Raw genomic sequence first — 22,188 nt, 5'->3', positions numbered from 1 at the left:
CCCTGCAAAGACACTTCTCTTATGTTGTGCTTATTTTAGCTGTATTGTCAGCTAATGAGCCCTTAAAGTTGAAAATATCTTATGAAAAAGAATGCTTAAGGCTGAGAGGGTTATTTGGGTCTTATGGGAGCAGTGATGGGTCACAGGCTAGAGGGGGCTACTAGTCCCTTGCAGCTGAATTGCCAACAGGATACCACAGTGATGACACAAAGATGTCCTGTGACATACTCCAAGGCTAGACCATGACACTAGTCCCATGACCCGAAGTTAAGGTTCCGTGGAAGGCTTTTGGGAAGGACTGTAAGTATGTATAGTAATGGACGAGAGAAATTTCTCCTCTTGAATATCTTTATCCCTCTCCTTTCATGAAGGACAGCTGAAAGGCATGGAGGTACTCTGTGGTAGCCAGAGTGATTAAAATGTTGGGGAAAACCTGGCTTCTATTTTTTTTTTTCCTGCGTTTTTTTTTTTTTTGTGTGTGCATGTAAAATCCAACGACTATTCATTAAACACTCGGCATGTGCCAGGTACTTACCAGGTACTGTAGGATACAAGGATGTACAAGATACAGCCCCTATCCTTAAAGATAGCACAGTCTATTAAGAGGGGATAGAAAGCACACAAACGTCTCCATTAGGTTGAAACAAATGGCATAATGATATTATGGTCCGAAATAGAGTCGAGTATGGGAAACTTCACATTCAATTCTAACACTTGTTGGAATAAAATAAGAGCCGCGAAAGAATATAATGAACACCACAGGGCCAGGTACTATTCTAATCACATATAGATACATATCAATACTCGTAATTCTCAAAACAACTTTATGAGGTAGGTACTATTAGCATCTCTATTTTAGAGATAAAAAAGCAAAAGAGAACAGAATCAAGGAACACAGAGTTTATGAAACTCAGGCAAGATCATGCAGGAAGTATGTAGTAGAACTGGGATATAAACCAAAGCTGTCTTGCTCCAGAGGCTGAGTTCTTCAAGTACTGTGATATATACTCTCTCTCCTTGAGAAGGAGAAAGAAAGGGCTACAGAGATTCTGAGATGGAAGTATGCATTCTCTTGGGGGAACTGGGAAAAGCTTTGTGGATAAAGTGATATTTGAAATATACTTTACAGACAAAATCCATGAAGGACTTTTCCCGACTGGGCAGCAAGAAGAGGGAATTTGTGGCAAAGGAGTCATTATGAATGGATATAATGAAGCAAGGATGCAGAGGACATAAACACGGGCATACATAGTACACAAGGGAGATAAGGCTAGAAAAGCACACAGGATCCATGTTGTGGACTTTCTGGAATGCCAGGGAAATGAGTTTATTCATAATTTAGAAAACACAGGGGAGCTACTGACGTTGATCAGGCAGAAGAATCACTGGGATCAGAGGTAGGTAGGAAGAATGAATGTGGAAACAGAGAGTAGACTGGCTTGGGAGAGGGAAAAATAGGAAGTAGGGAATTAAAATTACGAGGCTAGGAAAACAGTTCAACTAATAACGTTCAATAAGGACGTGAACAAGCAAGATGACAGTTACCATATTAAATTTTTTGTCTCATAAAAGTGTTTTTTATTGAGAAGTAACTCACAGTTGTGAAAGAAGTTGGTTGTGAACTTAGAAAAATTTAAGCAATTTGGTTGCTATGCCTATCTAACATGATATCTTTTGGAATCCTTTCAAAACTTAACTAACCTCAGTCATTGACGTTTACGTTCAGAATGTCTGTTTTCATAAAATCTTGCACTAGTTTATGATCCAAATGCCAGTCAATGAAACATCAATATTCTTATTCAGCTGGACATTTGTTTTATTTTGAGGTGGAAATGCCATGGATCACAAAATTTATACTTTCACAGTGATATGCGATAAATTCAGTGAAAAGGAAGGACTTTAAAAACTGAGAGAAAAAAATCCTCCTCAGAAAGATGTGCAATCATCTAAAATTTTGTTTCTATATATGTTTAATAAGTCATATAGTTAGCCCAAATGATCATCAAATCCTCTGCCAATAACCAACTATGACAGAGAAATAAAATTATTGGAAAACACAAAGAACGTGGAACCCCAGCACCCTGAAGTGTCTGTTTTCTTCAGGAATACTAAAAATGTTTGCTTTCCTCTAGAAGATTCTAAGCAACCTTATCACTCTCCTCAGCAACAAAAAGAAGAATTCTTTGTGATAAGTTTGTACCATTACTTCTTTTTTTAAATCTTTATTAAATGTATTGGGATGACAATGGTTAGTAAAACTATACAGGTTTCAAGTGTACATTTTTATAATACATTATCTATCTATTGCATTGTGTGTTCACTACCCAGAGTAAGTTCTCCTTCCATCACCATATATTTGACCCCCTTTACCCTCTTCTACCATCCCCTTCCTCCTTACCCTCTGGAAACTACTAAATGTTGTCTGTGTCTATGATTCTTTGTTTTGTTTGTCTGTCCTATTTCTTTGTTGCTTTCAGTTTTACATCCCATATATGAGTGAAGTCATTTGGTTCTCAACTTTTTCTGTCCGACTTATTTCACTTAGTGTGATAATCTCAAGATCCATCCATGTTGTCCCAAATGGCAGTATTTTATTTTTAAAGTGTAACAAAGATGTCTCTATCTCTTTAAACTGTTAACTCCCTTAAGATCCTTATCCTGAATGTGTGTTTTTACTTATAGTTAAGCTTTTGCATAGGTGAAGTATGCTGCTACCCATGTTTGTGGGCTGAAAAGTCCTGATGGGACTTTAAAAAAGACCTTTCTTTCCAGAAAATATTTCTTAAGAATCTACTGTGTGCTACAGTGACCGTGTACACAGTGAGCCAGTGAGGTGATGTGAGCACTAGGGTCTGCTGCATCTCTGTGAAGTGCTCAAATGATAACAGCAGCCTTGTGTCCAAGCCTGTGCACTGTGGGAGATGCCCACTGATACTGAAATATCCACTGACATGGGTTACCTTATCCAATCAGTCCTGGGACAGAGGGCAGGTAACTTTCGATAAGGATAGGATTCTTCTTTGTGTGGGGAGGTCAGGTCAGTGTCTATGTGATACACCACAGATGAAGGATAATTAGATAGCACGCTTGCTTATCACAAAGACAAAAAATTAACATATGGCAAACGAGTGGTAGGGATTTCTTCAACACATCCATCATACCCATAGCTTGTAGTTCAACAAGGCTCAACTGTTAGGCTCCTCAGACCTCATGCCTTGACAAAGAAAATGGCTTGGGGACATCATCCTACCACTTCGGGGGAAACTGAAGGGCAGTGCATTATGGGTGTGTGTTGGGAGGGCTCCAATGTGGCTTCCAATGTTTTACTGTTAGGAAAACATTTTCACTGATTCCTTCTCATTTCCTTACGGAAACTAACAATAAGTTTGCTGAGTGAAGAATTTGCAATATATTAGCTGGGATAACCCAAACATAACCAAATTGCCACCTTTTTCAACCCCACACACTAATTAGGAAGCAGATTAATTTGTTAGATGTCCTAAAACAGGAGGGTTGTAAAGAGTTTGTGGTCTGACACAACCGACAAGTGGATGACATTAGTTAGAAAACAGCACCAACCATCCCTTGGAGTCACTTCCAAGGGAATGATGCTCACATCTCATATTAGAAATTTAGCCATAAAAACCCAATTATGGTTTCATGACACCAGAATTACCAATGAAACAGCCAGGGCTTAAACTCAATTAGGTACTACGTCTTCCCTTCCTTTATTGTATAATGTGGACTCAAGCACATACTTCAACTGATGAAAAAAAATCCATCCCTAGAATTTAATTAAAGGTACCTACTATGTGATCAGGTCATGGGAGGGTTGTAGAAGCAGCATAAAATGTGGGCTTTGCCTTAAAGTTCAACATAATTAATTCATGCAATCCCACACAACTCATTGAGTTCTGTGCATGCTACTAACATATACGCTAAAAGGTTGTGAGCTTTTAAATGCTGTCATGGAGCAACAGACAAAGTTCCACGGAAGCGCAGAGGCAGAACAAGTCTTCAGGCCTAGAGGATGTGGAGACGCTTCCCCACAGAGCTGATGTTTGAGTTCAGTCTTGGGGAGGAAGAGGAAGTTGTCAGAGGACAAGAAAGGGATTTTAAGGAAAAGAGACAGCTCGCATGAAGGCAGACTTTTGAAGCATAAGGCTTTTTGGTTGAAGTGACAAGTTTAACTGTCAATGTGATTGTTAGGTAAAGAAATATCTCAAAATAATAATGATGATACAATACAGGATTTGTAAAAGGAGGCAGGTTCCTAAATTGAACAAACCAATTGTTGGTCCACAATAAATTATTGCATCTTTTTTTCTCCTTCTCATTAACTTGCCCTTACTTAACCTCTAAGGATGAGCAAATTAGAGTAATAATAGAAATAGCCTTGCAGAAAAGTTGAAAAAAAAAATCTGAAAAAAACTGTGTTTGTGCAATTTCAATCAGTGATTCATCCAGTTACTATGACTCAAATAAAATGGAGAGAGGACAGTAGCTTGAATTACAATAAAGCATGGACAATATCACTGAAGGCAGAAAAAGTACTCAAGTTCTTACTTGTCTCTAGGTCTGGATTAACTCTTTGTAGACTCTGGGATGCTCTGCCAAGGATAGCTGGTGTGTCTGGAACAGAAAGAGGAAAACAACCATTAATCATTTCTGTAAAAATGGTCTGATGTGACCCTGTTGCAACCTCATTTTCAAATGGCAAATGGTAACTTGGCCCAACCTCACAACAATTCCCTGTCTCTTTGTCTGTCTTTCTTTTTTTAAAATTAAAATTGAACCTACCCTCTAAAAAAGAACCCAGAAATATCAGAGCAAATGGAAACCGGCTGGTCTTAGCCACCTCTGGTCTCCTGCCTAGACACAGTCAGGAACAACGAAAAAATGTCTTCCTATCTCATTTGAGTCCAAACTTGAGTCTTGCTTGTGAAAATGAAGAAGAACATAAATTCTTTCTTTAAAAGAATTCCTTCAGAAAACTTTATTCTTAGAAATAACTGTGAGCAATCCTGGGAGTAGGGAAGGAATGAAGGGAAGTGAAAAGTTGGACAAGAGAGACACAGAACTTTATGATGTGAGATGGGCAGTGAGTCATCTATTATAAAAGTTATAATTTCATTGATACTAGGATTAGATTGCACTAAAAACAGGAGAAATGGGAAACGATCAGTGTAGTTATTACTGAATTGTTGAACTGGGTTGCGTTGCAAGCATCTGAGCTACAAAAGTATGCAGCTCTTATCTGGGCTTGGTGGAGAAGGGGGTTTATCCAGGATTTCCCACATCAGCTCATGTTATCTATGGGTTATTCGCAGAGAAACAACGTGGCGCAGGCCCACAACAAACACTAAGCATTACCGCACAGCCATGAAATGAATGCTGCTTTTGGTCCTCAATAGAAACTCATAGTAACAATACTAAGAAATTGTTCTCTAATAGATGAAGAAAGGAAGAAAATGAAGGGATATGGGCAGTGAGTGAACCCACTTCCATTTCCCTGAATTTCAGAGTTGGGAGAATCCTGTCCACTTGCCCTGATCCACTGATTTTTTCCCCAGAAACAAAGCAAATGACCACACTAATCCAACTTTCGTCCAAGTCCAACTTTCTTTCTCAGAGGTAATCACTGCTATTTGTTTGATGGGTATCCTTCTAGACCTTTTGTCTTTGTTTACATACATATATACATCCATTGTATGTATGTGTACATATACAGAGATATATTTTTCTACAGATTGCTGTTTTCATTTAATAATCTGCCTTAAAGACCTTTCCATATCAAGGTCTATTTCATTCTTTGCTGCATAGTATGAACATATGTTAGAATGTGAGAATTGATTTCCTGGAAACACAGCAGCCTCAACTCTTTCAATCTGTCAATGACAATGAATCAAAGTCACTGTTCACTGGAGAGCAGCTTGTGAGCCATGATTTAAAAAAAAATCGACATAACGTTCATCTCTAGCCATTTTATTTCTAAGTGTCTTTTGTAGATATTTATTTGCAAATAATCATAAGGACACATTCAAGGATATTCAATACCCTGATCCACTTTTCACTGTGCTTTTTTACAACTCCTCCCACCTAGCTACATGGTAGGAAGCAGCTATTGGGTCTGGAGTTCATAATACAGAACCTAACAGATGAAGTTAAGATCTTCTTGTTAAACGCTACAGAATTATAACCCTTGCAAGTGTTTTCAGTCTGGGCAAATCAGTGAGGGTATTTTTCCAAGGAAAGTTAAGCTTTGTGGGCTTTGGTGAATTAATAATTTAAACTCTATTAGTTCTGAAAGTGTTTCTTTTCTCTCTCTAAATTTTATTATTAACTTCATCTGTAGAAGCTCATTTAGTCCCAAATGCAATAATAAATTATGACAAAAAGATAAAAAACTACACATTGATTTTTAATGTAAAAGGAAAATTGTACTTTATGACAATCGCCTCAAGTCTACTCACTGCCTTGATATCCCAAATCTTCAGTATTGTCATTATCTGGAACCTGTCACCCACCCCCATTCCTTGCTGAAACCAGAGAACAGTGTTTTCTTACCCATTCCCCTAAGTTAGACACTAAAACACAAAATAGTTTTGGTCAAGGTTTGGCAAGTTTATGTAACTTCCAACCATGAGTGACCTGTATCACTGACAGCTATGTATGCCTTGAGAAAGTTTCGATAACTCAAAGGAAGAGGAAAATTAAGTTAATCAAGGGATGGCACACAATCAATGTGTGTTATTTTGGTCAAAATTATCTAGCAAGTTTGTCTCAATTTTCAGCTTGAAACTGAGAAAACTAAAGGACACCAGTTTCCAGGCTCAGACCAACAGTCAAGTCGACACATTTCTCCAGAATGATGCCTGAAATGGAATGTGGGGGTCAGTTATGAGGCCCCAAGGGAGCGCACAGAGCCAAACCTGAGGCCTGGAAACGCTTGAGGAGTGCTGGCCACTCTTCACTGCTCATATACCAGGATTGTGCTTTCCTTGCAGACAGACATCTGGTGCTCTCCCCTTTATGGTGTTAATATTTGGTAACACTTTCATGAAGCAAAAATTATTACTCAGCTGACACCCTCCCCAATATGTGATGAATCAAGACATAAAAGGAACAAATGACATCCTGGGGAAGGACCACAGATTTACGCCAGTGCTGAGGGTGCTGGTTACAAAAGTAAAGCATAATAAACAAAACTGTGCCACCTTAGCAAATGGTGGTGTCACGCTCAGTTGTCAATTTTAATTAGTGTCAGAGCTGTCCTTAATGTCGGGAAATGGTGAGCCATGAGGGAAAAACAAATAAAGGGTGACAATGAGCAAAGAACCACTACTCCGGTATGTTTATAGAGGGGTTTTTTAAATGCTGGCATTATAAAATGAGTTAGCCATAGCCCCTGATCTCAGTGAGCTCTGTTTCTGGGCAGGGATCTATAAGGGAAGGAGTGGTCCAGCAATGGAGTGGCCCTTTACAAGTCAGGACAAGCTTCCTAGGGAAGGTAACTCCTTGAAATGGGTGCTGAACTTGAGACAAATAGCCAATGAAGAGGAAGAGAAAGGGAAGTTGGTGTCAAGGGAACCACTGCACAAAGGTAAGACACAGCCTGGGTATGTAAAGCACTTTGATCTGTTGGGAGTAGGTGGGGTACGGCTGGAGTATACAGTTGGGAGTGGGTGGAACTCCTCATGTTGGACTTGAGCAAGAAAAGGGATCACTCTCTGTGCCCTAGATATTCTTATCACTGTTATTGGTACTGTCACTGTTATTACTGCTAGCCTCTACCCTGATAACAAGGGCATATCTTTTCCCACAGAGAACGTGACAGTATTTTTACACCAGACTTTGTGCACTTAGGGCTTTGTATATACTATGTTTCCCCAAAAATAAGACTTAGCTGGACCATCAGCTCTAATGCGTCTTTTGGAGCAAAAATTAAAATAAGATCCAGTCTCATTTTAATATAAAACTGGGTCTTACAATACAATATAATATAATGTAATATAATATAATATAATAATATAATATAATATAATATAATATAATATAATATAATATAATATAATATAATATAATACCCAGTTGGGTCTTATATTAATTTTTGCTCCGAAAGACGCATTAGAGCTGATGGTCCAGCTAGGTCTTAGTGTTGGGGAAATACAGTATGAGGACGGGATGCTGTCCGAAGCCCAGCATGACCGCCACTATTTAAACCCACCCATGCAGGCTACATGTAGGCAGTGGGACTCCAGCGAAGTGATATGAAAGGGGCAGGGGATGGAAATCTTCTCGTGTCAGAGATTCAGCCTTGGACTAAAGGCCGTCAAGTCCAGTCCCTGGAAGTCAGTGAATCCTCTACTGCATCAGTAAGGGAGCAGGAGTGAGAGGATCAACGTTCTGGCGAGTACTGAAATTGACCAGTTGTGCAGCAACGGCATTTAGAAGCAGCCCCGAATGGATGATGCAAACACAATTGCCTGTACAAGGGGCTGCATATCACAATGACTTTACATAAGGACAGGGCCTCGCGTGGCATGTGCCATGAGATAAGCAGTGGTTCGTGTCAGCTATCGTCACCACTATCAGCCTATGGTTATGATAATGGCTGTGACATCTCTATTTCAAGACTTTCTCGGGTTGTCATAATCATTTTGTAGTATATCCGTATATCAAGTCATTATGTCGTACACATAAACCCGGACAATGTGTTATGGTTATCTCAATAAAGCCGGGGGAAAAGTGTTAGTAAAAAGACTTCCTCTAAGAGATTTTCCTTTCTCCTCAGGCAGGTGGGCTGTCCGCCACCCAGCAGCCTCAGGACTGCCCCGCCAGGACCTGCAATCATTTGCCTGTGCCCTGGGACACACAGTGCGTTCCATGAGGTGAGCACTGCTGCTTTCAGCTCTGTAATGTCTGCTAGGAGCACAGGGCGTGGCACCTAGTGGAATCATAAAGTTTGCTAAAACAATGAGGCAGATGAAGACGAATTTCAAATGCTTTAAACGTTGGCTTTGGGGCTAAAAGGGAATCAAATAAAAATCGTTTCTTCTTAGCAAATTGTGTCTCTCCTTGGCTATTGCAAGTTGGCTTGACTACGTTTCCTATCTTTTTGAAGTCTGTTTATCTTTGACCGTATTCCAGAAAATTTCCTTGCTCGGATTTCAGCCTCTAAACCTCCTTCCAGTTCCATCTTTGCCTTCCTCTCCTTCCTTTCTGTTAAACTATGATCACCATCACTGAAGTGTATTCATTTTAAAGTACTTATCTGCCTCCAACCTGCCGCTGCAATAAAGCTCAGGTTCAAGCTCACTGTGTGGTCACCTTAATGCCATGGCCTGGACCATCCTGTTGCCTTTGAAGGGGCTGGTTGATGGCTACGTCAGAAAATGTGTGTGAGGTGTGTATATCTCACACTTATTGTGTGCTTAAGATGCACCAGATACTATACTGAGCACATTTTATGGGTTTTCCCATTTTACTCACACAAAAACACTCTGAAGTGGGTATTAGGCACATTTTATAGCTGAGAGATCTTTTCTAAGGCTACCCAGCAATTACATGGGAGAGGCCAAATCTGCACTGGAGTCAGATTCTCCATCTCACCTTCCTGATTCCCACACTTGCCTGACCATCAAGGTCTACTGTGGCATTTGTCACACATACAGATTCCAAGGTCCTGACCGAGATCTATAGATCTGAACTCCATGGCCTTGGTCAGTCTGCAAGGTTCTGGGAAGCTATAAGCTGACCTTGCACGTTCCACCCCCTAGCCGGTGATTTTTAGGAATGATATGGTGGGAGGGGGGGACTCTTCGCTATATTCTACTTTCTCGCTCAGCTCAGAGTCACTGTGTGACTGCAGGGTCCCACTTCTAGGGCTTCCCCACTATATGCCCACAGCTGGTGTTCATTAGGACACACTCACGAGAGCCTGGGCTGACTTATTTGAATGCCGCAGAATTCTGGAAAGTTACATTGGTGGGGTCGGGTTGCTGAGGCTTTGTTTGGGCAGAAATGCCTTTTAGAGGCCAATTCACAAGGAATCAGGTAAGGTCGTAACAACCTAGTAGCCAAGCCTCCCTCCTTTGCTCCATCATCGAATGATGTTTTACTTCAATCATCATGGCTACCCTTTGGCACACCCAGTCCTGGGCCTGAGAGCAGTGACAATTCTAAGCTGGAATGTCCCTTCTTTTTTGGCTCACTGGATTGAATTCCCAGCCACAGTTTCTCCTGAACTAAAGTGTATTATCTTGTATACATTATGACTCTTGGCAGCTCTAAAGAAGCCTGTCTAATCTGAACAGGAAATCTTTGGGCCTTCCAAACAGACAGCATCACCTCCCCAGATCTCCACGAGGGAGTGTGTTTCTTCTATACTTCATCAGTAAACCATACAGCATGTTATGTGAGATCATTTAAACAAACAAACAAAAACTATTTTGCAAACAATATACAGAAATTTTGGAAGAGAAACCAGTGTCATGAAAAGAAGCACATACTTAAAGAAATTTGCAATGGCAATATTTTGCTGTAAATGTATTTTGGGAGCAGCTGGGCCTCAAGGTAAGAAGAGTCAATGTGCAGGTTTGCCTTTTCTCACAGGTCTACCTCTGGCTCAGTGGAACAAATGTGGAAGTTTCCTAATAACTTTAAGCTTTACATATTCCTTTCTTGTCTGGCAATGCTCTCTTTGGTGAGTTTCTTTTTTTTTTTTTTTAAAAACATCCTCCTGACACAAGCTTATGCACGTACTAAGGACATCTGCTTGTAGTTAAAGACTGATACCCGGGGCCTGGCTTTGCAAATACAGTCCTTGGGGCGATAAGACAAGTTAAAGGTGCAGTGACTTAAGAAGAACAGATTGATGGTGGGTTTTATTATTATTATTTTTTAAAGGATACTAAAAGGAACAGTTAATATGAAAGCTGGGTCTCAGCTGGACTGCATCTTCCTTTGGCAAAACTTCCCAGCAACAACTCCAGCTTTCCCTTCCAATTGTTACAAGAACAGTGAAAACCCTGCCCAGCTAGCTGCCCCTAAAGCTGCCTTTCATTACGGAGAATGGCAAAGATGTCAATAGTAGGCAATGGGCAATAAGCCAGCCCTGTATGCAAGGTGACAGCAGGGGCCCAGAGAAATCAGAGCCATGATAAGAGGAGCAACCAGAACCACAGTTGGAACTGGGCTAAAATCAAAACTAGGTAGGCCAGTCAGGGGCATAGGACTGAGACTAGAAGGATAGACAGAGAGCATATGGAGAGGGTCAAACTGAAGTGTGGTGAGAAGGGCAGAAGGGTCTCTTCTCTTATAATGCTGTCTTAGATGTTTTTAATACCTTTGGATTTACTCATTAAGGCAACAAAGTCAGGCTGATGTATCTAATGATGACTCACAGATGGTGTGCTGGAGCTGGCACCTCTTCCCAACTCTGTGTTTGGTGATATCACGTCATTAACTTAAAAGCAGCCATAGTGGGAATATTTACACCATCATAATTGGCAAATCAATGCTATAAATCAAGACTCTGCCATCTAAGCCTGTGAAAATTCCATCTACCTTTCAAGATCATTTTGAGTGTCTTCTCCTCCATGAAGTATTTTTTATTTTCTCCGAGTTGAATTGTACCTCTCCTTCCTTTGTGCTTTCACACTTTTTAAGAAAACATTCCTGGATCATGGCATTTCGTATTCTCTGCCTAAGATCTTAGTTATCTGACTTGCCCAACGGATGAGAAACTTGAAGTCTGAAGACAAGGACCGTGTCTCGTGCTTCTTCTGACCCAACACAGCATTGGCACAGTTCCTTAAATACGTATTGAATGCGCAATACATAGTCATAAAATCACTGACTACCTCACTAGGAGGTCTTTCAAGAAAAGTTGTGAGGTATCATGACTTTACTTACATTATTACTTTGCATTTATGAGACATTTTGTGGCCTCTGGAGTCTCAAGTAGCACAAAAGAAGATCCTAAAGCACATCATTAGATCCTCTGACAATTGTTCTGGGACCCTGAATGCTCAAAGTTGAGGCAAAGCCAGCGTAGTCTAACTCATTTTCATGGTAGTTAGCTCCTTAAAAGTGTTCAGTGAGGAAAAGAAATATGAAAATAAGATTGTTCAATTTCCTCACCTCCCTTCCTGTCACCTGAATGGATGCATTTGCCTGGTTTGGATACAGCAGCAAGCCCATCTGGATATTAAGGTGGACGGTACTTGTTGCCTGTTTACTAGGCTGAGACTGGTAGTAATGACTCTTAAGTCCTGCAAATTGGTTGCTTGGGCAAATTCATGAATCTTCTGGTTGAGACTAGGCAGTGCTTCAGAGGCATAGCATGTTACAAGTGTCCTAAGAAAGCCTATACTTCGCCAGAGGTCTTAAGGTGTGTTTTCCCCTCTCTGGGCCAAGGCATTTTTTATAAACAGGTTGGTCTGGGCTCCTGACACTCTGCCTCTTTTTTCTAAGCTCCACTCATCGATTTCCATGTAATATATCTTGAACAAAATGCTGTTCTCTTGGTAAGTATTTGAGAGCTAGAGAAAGTGGTCTTCAGTCTGAACTGCAGTGTGTGAGCACTCACGATGCGCCAGGCACTGTTCTTGATAGCGGGATACAGTGGTGAAGACAGCAGGTGAATTCTGCCTTTGTGGGCCCATGTTCTGGTGTGTGTGTGTGGGGGGGGAAGACAGTACACAGATAAGAAAATAGATAATGCCAGATAGCAGTGTAGGGTAGCAAGATGTGAGGAGAGTGGCTATCACAGACCTGAAAGCAGTATGGAAAAATATAGGCTCTAGGATGGGTCTGAGGAATGACAAAGAGGCTGGTGGGCAGGAGCAGAGGGAGGGGGGGGGCGAGAAGAAGGCCTTGAAGTTGCAGAGGTGCTGGGCCAGATCTTTCCTGGTCTTGCTGGCCAGGGTAAGGACTTGTAGACTGTTCACCATGTCAGGTTTCATGAAAAGGACCCCAATGAGTTGCAGCTGCTATTGCGTCAGACCTGTTCCATTGTGGTATGTGCTCCCCACCTGAATCCTTTAGTGTAATAGTTGGGAAGTGGGAGATGGTAGCATTGGATCCTGAGGCTATTTGGTGTCTGAGTTTAATTCACTAATAATCGTTATCCAACTGTACTTGGTCTAAGTTACTGACACAAACCAGAGGGCCGTTTGTTTGTTCAAGACATATTTATTAAACATCCGTTATGTGCAAGGGTATATGGTGGTGAACAGAGTATGCTACACATGGGGATATGGTGGTGAACAGAGTAAGACAGGTCACAAGTTCATTGCTCTCTGTTCCCCTAAACGGATCCTCAGTCCCAGAACAATGCATCTGTTAGCCCTCTGGTATGTTCCTGAGTCTAGGTCTCTGCTCACGTTACATCATTCTCTTTGCTTTCTCCAGAATGGGAAGAAGATCAGAGGTTAATTCCCATCTATAGAGTAGGGAATAACAGTTTTCAGAAAACAACATAATGTACATAAAGTACTTCATAGGATGTTTGGCACATAGTGTTTATAACTACAATTGCCTCTCAGTTAGTGGCATTTATTATATGTATCACTCATCCGATAGTTACTTATGTCCTATGCTGTATCTTGCACTATTTAGTTTGCATGTGTTGATATTCTTTCCCCCTCAATTAGGTTACATACAAGTCCCCTGAAAGTTGGAGCCACATTGTATCCTTTCCAACCATGCACACAGTAGGCCCTCAATAAATATCTGTAGTATGTTAGCTAATCTGGCCTTTTATACTAACAACCTGTCCTTTTGATTAGTTTCTATCAGATTATAGGTTTATTAGTTAACAAAGAGTCTTAGTGGAAGGTCATAAACATTTTACAGATATATTTGTCACATCTGTGTATAATAAAAGAAAACATAAAACTTTGACACAGCTTCTCTCAGATACTTGACTCAAAATTTTTAGATTCATTTTCTGAAGGCCAATTTTGGAAAGAAATTGTTGAAACTCTGCTTTGTGGCTAACATGGGACGAGCGCCAAAAATTATTCTGCAGTGGAAAATGGAAGCTCTACCAAAAAGTGAATGGAGATGGATAAGGTGACAACCTACCATAGACATGTACCTTGGCAGCAAGGTACCTGATGCTTATTTTTTTAAACTTTGTCCTTTTCGTTGTGCCTTCTGTAGTTTTTGGCTGCGGTGAGAAGCAACCTTTATGGGTGCTGAACCTTAACTTTAAATTTAATGTTACAGTTTCCAAAATGGACAATTAAAATTAAAGTCAAAACAGTCAATCAAATCACACACCATCAATTTAAAGTGGAAAATTACACCGAGTGTGAAAAAAAAAGTTTTTATGACATTTTTCTGGAAGGAATGTGTTTAAACTGAAAAGTAGCTACATTTCTTTGTAGCTATAAGGCAGACAAAGTCTTAAAGTCTAGAACATAAGTTTTGTTTCCTGGCTTGAGTTACGTTTAGTGTGATGATGATATGACCTAAAGAAAAAGAATCAAAGGCCTTATTGATAATCCATATGTGGCCACTGCTCCGGCCATGGATGCCTTGCACAGTGTGTCTTTGTGTCAGCCTGAAGGGGCATCCTGCCCATAGGCTTTCTGGCGGGACACGGACACTGTATGGCTTTAAGTGTTCCCTGATCGAATGTGGGAAAAGCAGCAGCTAGCCAAGTTCTGAACAGAGTTTTTATTGTGCTGAGGCCAGGAGGTGATGGGGAGGGAGAGGGATAGGACTCCCACAGAATTCTGCTCTGCTCTACTTTTTGGTAGATGTAAGTTTAAAAGGCGGAGAAGGACACCTTTGGGCAGATGGGGCAAAGGAAGATATGGGACTTTATATAGTTCAAGTTCAGGATCTGCAGGAAATTGTATACATGCTATATATAAAAATATATATGTATATATTTATATATTTAATTTATATTTTTAAGTTTACATTTAATGTATATTAATTTACATATATCTTTATATTTAATGAACTTCCTAGCAGCAGCTCGTGCAACTGAAGAGCAAACAAAATAATATGTATGAACATTTAAATCCCAACTGAGTCTTGTTTGCAGTTAGCACCCCTGCCCTCAATCGGAAATCTGAATTGCCTAGTTTCTTTTTAATAGAAGGAACATGTAGGGAAAAGGGATCTATCTATAGAAGCCAGAATTGTTAGTCCACCAATGTCATTTCAAATATAAACTACAATAGGTTCTAGTAAATGAGACATTTCTCTTTCTAAAGAATAACATCAAGGAATAATAAAAAAAACTCATCTGGAAAGTGTACTCTATTTTTGGGTTCTTATTTGTTGTGCTCCCAGAATTTTCTTTCCTATTCCTGGATCTTTTAAGCCCTGCCTGAATGACCAACTCCAGTTCCTGGTTTCTTTTCTTCTGAATCCACTTCAGCTGTACCTCTGTACTTTCCCCTCCACTAAAACTGTACTTATCAAATCCGATGGTCTTTTCTCCTTCCTGACATCACTCACCTTTTCAGATGCATTTGACCCAGTAGATCATTGTCTTTTAAAGATATGCTCTGCTTAGCTCCCATGATGCCCAATTTGCTTGGTTTCCCTTTTACTTCACTGGCTGTTCTTTCTTGGTCTCCTTTGTTGGTTGCTCTTCCTCTGCTTGATCCCTGAATATTGCAGTGTCATAGACTCTTCACTAGTCCACCCCCCCTTTATTCCCCTGACAGGGGAATCTCATAAAGTCTCATGGCTTTAAACACCATCAATATGCTGATGGTTCCAAATTTCTATCTTCAACCTGAGCCTCTCCACTGAACTCCAGGCTCCCCTCAGTTTCCTTGGCATCTTCACCAAATATCCAATAGGTGTCTCAATCCTAACACAGAACTCTTGAGTAATCTCTGACGAAACCTGTTCCTTCTCAACTCTTCACAATCTCTGTAAATTATTTCACCATCCACCCTGGTACTTCAGCCAAAAACCTGTAGGTCATCTTTGTTCCTTCACTTTCCCTAACTCCCAACCCTTCCTTTAACCCATCAACAAGTTATGTCAGTTCCATCTCCATTCACTTCTGTCCACCTCCTTTGCTATTATTATAGCCCAGCCCCCAACACCTCTCGCCTGAAGTATCAAACAGCTTCCTAACTCATTGTTCCATGTCCACTTTCGTCCCCCTTCAATTAACTACTGAAACATTAAACAGGGTGACTTTGAAAGCATAAGTTAGATCATGTCCTTTCACTGTGTAAAATTCTCTAACACTTCCCATACAATCAAAGTCCAAACTCCTTACAATGGCCACCAAGACCCCTTATGTAGTAAACATGACTACCAGACTGCCTTCCCTCTTCCTCTGTCCTAACAGAGGTAGCCATTCCTCTCCAAGCAGCTTTTGAGCCCCGAGGCACGGTGACCCAACCCCAGTTCCATGAGGAGGCATAACTGGATGGAGGGTTATTCGCTATCTCTTCTGAAGTTCAAGAAACCATGGAAAGCCTATGACAATTCCTTAAAATTAGCAACAAATAAATGGTTGCTAATTTGCTTAGCTGGGCATAAAAGGCTGTTAAAGCAGGCAGAACCTTTGAATGCAAGTAGTTGGCAATCTGAAGAGTAGCTAATATCGTTTCCCTCTCCTCAGCATCATCACTATTTTCTTGGCCTCTTAGATTTAAATTTTTGGACTTTCTATGATTCCTCCTTTTCCTACTAATTGTCAGAACATGTCATTGGTTGTTGCTTCCCGTTAAGCGATAATTAGGCTTCTCCCTTCCTCTTTTTCCCCCTTTTCCTCTGATGAGATCTCCTTTCTTCACCCAGGCCCTGAGCAGGGGATTCCAGTCCATTCTTTGTATTCCTGCTGGATTAATCTTCCTAAATAACATTTTCATTTTGCCACACCTCTGCTTATGGACTCAAACGGCACCCTCTCGCTTGCTGGATTAAAGCCAAATTCTTCAGCCCAACATTCAAATCATTCCTTCAGAAGGCACTGCTTTACTCCTCCAACTTCTTTCCCACAATTTATTAATGTAAACACATGCTTCAGACAAGACAGGGTCCTTCCGATCGTCAGTCAGTCTGTATCCTCTTTTCTGTCTCCTTAAACTTTTTCTCTTTACCCTTCTTCCGCTGAAAGTTTCCACCCTTCCCTCTCAAAGAAAAATCTCCGACTCCATGGAAAAGACCCCTCCTTTATAAAACCTTTCATGATAATGGACTCCATTCTGACAATTTTTGACATTTGACCCCTTCCCTTTAGTGCTCACACCGAAGTTCTCTATCAGTGATTTTTCTTGAAAAGATCGCTGAGGAAGAACATGGAATGCAAACTATTTGTGTACAGTTACTATCATTAGGCTGATCTCTCCAAACAGGAAAATGTGACCCGAGTGTATGCTATAAATGAGTAGCCTAACAGTGGAAGAGAACACACAGACTTCTAAAAAAGTTCTTGAAGTCACATTGGAATGTGAACTGCTTATAACACTTATTTCCAATAATTAGAATCTATCCAAAGCTTCCAGGAAATAATTTACATTTTTCTCCCTCCTTGAACACTTTCTCACAGTGGATTGGCATAAATAGGTTTATTTTAGAAATATTAAAATTTATACTCACATACTCTTTAAAATTAAAAGCCCCTGAGTATATGTTTACTTTAAAAAAATTCTACTTCTAGAGTGCAATTTTAGCAGGCAATCCCTTTTGTTTCTTAACCACAATATCTATTTATTATTCATAACGGATGGCATGTAAAAAGGTTTAGATGACACATCCGTATCGTCTAAAAATGTCTTCCCTAACCCCATTTCTTGATAATGAAAAATACTGAGATGACAAACTGATTATACATAATCATTTCAGTCAACACATTTATAGTGAGCATTGCCTAACTGCCTGTGCCTAGCTCTTTGCTAGGTTCTGTAGGTTAAGGAAAAGTAGCTGAAGAGATGGTTCTGGGCTTAGAGGTTATAGTTTAGTCAGGAAGCAAAACTAGCAGACCAGATGTCACCAGCTACTCCAAAGGGCTAGAACTCATTGATGCACAAGGAGCTCAAGAAGTGGGAGAGCTGCACAATCAGGACTAACTTGATAACTTTTAATGGAAGTGGGGAGTACAATCGATTTTGAAGGCATGTAGAGAATGGAGGATGCAGATAAATGGGCAGGTGAATGAAGTAACAAGCCCCAGGGCAATGATAAAAGGGCAAGACTGGATTATAGGAGCATTGCTAGGGACACGTATAGCCACGATGGGAGGGCATGTTTGGGAGGAGATGGAGGAAAAGTTGGACATTTGATGTGGAGCCAGATGGCCTCAAAACAGACTTGAAGCATTTGGAAATGGGAGCCACTAAGACTCTTGAGCTAGAGTGTGGTAGGACAAATGGTCTGTTTCAGGAGCTGGCTCTTCATCTGCATGCCTGAGGGACTGGCGAATCCAAGGGGCTCTTGCAATGGCCTGGGAATGACCTCTGGGAATACTGAGATCATGTCCATTATTCTCTATTGTTGCTACTTGTTCAGAAGCCCTTGACAAAATGCGGCTTTCTCCACACGATTTGATTTCTATGTGAAAGTTTCCTCTTTCACATCTCCTGCCAAGTCTGCTAAGGATCATCCCCCTTGCCTGCTTCCCTTCAGTGGATGGAGACCTCCCCTTCCGAACCACCCTCACCCTCATGACCATTAAGTGATAAAACACAGAAGTGATCATAAATTTGCATCAGCTGAAACTTCACATCCAAGAGGGCCCAGAAATTAACACAAATGTTTGTCTTGAAAAGTTTTAACTTGTTGAGAAAAATAAAATATTGAAACTTTGTATTAAATGTTCTCTACCTCCCTGAAAAGTGGGCTATGTCAAATTCCCCTTTCCTCTTGAGTTTGAGCTCCTTTGATGACATATTGAAAAGGTTCTAGAAAATTTCAGACACTTTCACTTAACAGAATAATCTGATTTTTGATATTAAAGGCTCAGTCTGTACATTTTAGAATAGGGCCACACTGATGGAGGGGGTAGAGAAGGCCCAAGTCTGGCCACTAGGCAGCACTTACTTGCTTCCTCTTTGCAGAAACCAATGATGAAAAAGCCTCCGTCAAAAAGTTGAGAAATTAAAAAACAAAATAAAATACTTGATTTAAATTATAACATTTCAGAGGCTATTTTAATACCCGAAAATTTATGAGGCACTTATGGCAGCAGAATAAAGAACTGTTTCTACTTATTCATTAAATCGAAACATAATAACTGAAAACTTACTACACCTAGTATATGACAGGCATAACTCAAAGCACTATGGATGTAATACTCAAATATCTGTGTCCACATAACTGTATATTTTATGGCTACCTTATCTCAATAGTATCAATTTGGTTAAAAATGCCCAAGACAATATCTGTCTGGTGACTTTTTTTCCTTTTTTAAAAAGAATTATTTATTATTTCATTTTTGAATTGCAGTCAACATTCAATATTATTTTGTATTAGTTTCAGGTGTACAGCATAATGGTTAGACATTTATATACTTTACAAATTAATCTCCCCAATTAGTGTAGCACCCACATGTCACTATACATAGTTATTACAATATTATTGGCTATATTCCCTATGCAGTACTTTATATCCCCATGACTATTTTGCTGGTGACTTTTTAAAAAGTAATCCAATATCTTCAGTAAGCAAAGAAATGAGATTATGATGATGTAAAAACTACGGAATGAATTTGGAAAATAACCAAAATCCTTAGACAGTTCAATCTCCTTTATATGCAAATTTCATTAACAGTTTCTGGGGGAAGATGCAATGTATTAACCTAAGTAAATGTCAGGAGTGACAGCATTGTGTACTGAATGGATCATATTACTAACAATTAAAGGTTCAAGTTTACATGGTGGGTTATTTATGCCTCCTCTACTCATTTCTCAGATAACAGATGCACATCCGTGTATGTACACAAAACTATCCTAATTTTCTCTTTCGCATTGTTTTCCTGAGAGTTTATAAAACCTTAAGAGCGAATTCTTGTCAACTGCCCAGGTGTGGATTTCATTTAAAGCAGGTATGAATTTTATTTTTTTTTCTGATGACACAGCAATTCTACTCCTAGGTATCTATCTGGAGAAATCCAAAACTCTAATTCAAAAAAAATGTATGCACCCCTATGTTTACTGCAGCCCTATCCACAGTAGCCAAGACATGGAAACAACTGAAATGCCCATCGGTAGACGACTGGATTAAGAAGCAGGTATGAATTTTCTGCAAAGTCATCTGGGTGCAAAGAAGGCCACGTGCTCATACTTCTCTAACGTTGATTTGAGTCTGATGCTGAGCCTCCGCAATTCTTACCAAGTTGGTGGGATACTCAATTTCAGTTATTTCCATAGGAAATTGCTCTATTTCTTACTCCTAGATCAGGGAGGGTCTTTGGAGATCTTACACAGAGGTAAACATTTACTCTCCCAAATATCCATTATCTTTCTCTTTCTTCTCCTTAAGTCCCAACTTTCCTTAGCTCCAAAGATGCTCACCTCTCCCCGCAATATTTGTAAACAAACAAATTTAGGAAGAGAAATCCAGTTCTAGACCTGAAAATCCCTTGGAGCCAAGGGAATAAGAACACTTGCCTGCCTTCTGAAATGCGAGCTGGGACGGAACACAAAGTAATGCAACAATAAACGTTCCTGCTATATGATATGTTAAGTGGCTAGTGTTCGCCTTCCATTCTTACTAAATGACTCAAAAGTGTTGAAAGGCAGCATTTTTTCAGTCATTATTTCCTTGGACTTGTAACCTAGAAAAGAGTAGTAATTTGTGTTCCTTGCAAAAAATGTTCTCCCTGTCCTATAGAACTTGCTACTCTCGTAGCAAGGGCCAGCAGCATCAGCATCACCTGGGGGCTTGTTAGAAATGCAGAGTCTCAGGCCCCATCCTGGACCTTCAAAATAAGAATCTGCATTTCAGCAAGTTCCCCAGGTGATTTATATGCACCTTTAAGTTTCAGAAGCACTTCTCTAGAGGGTTTCTTCTCTCTTTTTTCTTTTCCACTTCTCAAACACCAGGCATACCCTTGCATTTATTATGGAATCCCCCCCACCCCCGCCAAAAAAAAAACACAAAAAACAACCCTTCCAAATGAGTAATGAAAGGTAAGCTTTTAAAAGGGGCTTCTTTCTGTTCTGCAGCACTTGGATGAAAGCCGTGTCATGACATCTGGGATTAGGTAATCAACAGATGTCCAATGGGAAGACAGTTCACATTTTTCTTTTGGAGGGAACAAGGCACAGTTATGCTCTGGTTCTATGTTTATGCTGCTAATTTTTGTCTAAATTGTGTATGGAGGGACTTCTGAACTGGGATCACGAAACTGTAATTTGAGAAATCAAAGACCAGCATTTGGTCCAGGTCCCAAACACAGCTTACTGACTGCTTACAACAGACAGAAAGAAAAACGTCCTTTGAGCCAGGGTACAAGTAGTTTTCAAAAGTCATTAGACTTGGGAAAATTCTATTTAGCCTATAAAATTTGCACTTGGCTGAACCACTTACACTTTGCAATGCCAGCTTATTTTACAAGCAGATGTCCCCCTCTTCTAATGCCCCTAACTCTAATAAGCCAAGAATCGGGAATATTTTCCTGTTATAAATGCCCAGTTCTTCCCCATGCTCCACCTCCAGTGAAGATTAATGAGAGAAGAAAAACAGATTAGGTTTTTTTTTTTTTTCCCCAAAATCATTTCCACATTTCATGACATTTAGGTACATCATTCACTCATTCATGCACTCATCTCCATTTCTGTCCAAGTTCAAGTGGCTGTTTTCAAGGCAATTTTATGTCTTCAAGATAATGTTAAAACCAAATACCTGAAATAATTTACAAGTGCTATCCCGTTTTTGAAATATGCTCTACAAATTATATAGCTTTCCACAGTGGTGCCTGGTACAGAGGCTTACCAAGAAGTACTTGGTTTGTTCATGTCTTAAAAACATTTATCAAGTGGCTATTATGAATCTAATTAGTTATCAAACATAGATTAGGCAATGAGAAATGGCAAAGGTTGTGAGAAGTAAAAGTGTGACATCCCCATGCTCAAGTAGATCACAGCTTCATTGGAGGAGCCAGATAGGAACACATACGCAGTGAAACATCAGCAATGAGTCAGAATTAAGAAAGCATTACTAGAGGGCCTTCCCAAAATGTTGCCTGATGAGTAA

At 40.1% G+C, this 22,188-nt stretch overlaps 1 protein-coding gene across 1 annotated transcript in view; it reads right to left on the bottom strand.

Moving 5' to 3' along the window:
• The window catches only part of GHR (growth hormone receptor), a 234,507-nt gene that overhangs the window by 64,954 nt on the left and 147,365 nt on the right, over positions 1 to 22,188 (bottom strand). The window contains 1 exon segment of the mRNA XM_033110150.1: positions 4,567 to 4,632. Coding sequence (XP_032966041.1) covers positions 4,567 to 4,632 — 66 coding nt within the window.

Source organism: Rhinolophus ferrumequinum, chromosome 7, assembly GCF_004115265.2.
Source record: "Rhinolophus ferrumequinum isolate MPI-CBG mRhiFer1 chromosome 7, mRhiFer1_v1.p, whole genome shotgun sequence".
NCBI classification, from domain to species: Eukaryota; Metazoa; Chordata; class Mammalia; order Chiroptera; family Rhinolophidae; genus Rhinolophus; species Rhinolophus ferrumequinum.
Note: the sequence above shows the minus strand (reverse complement) of the source record. Positions and strands in the feature narration are given on the sequence as shown.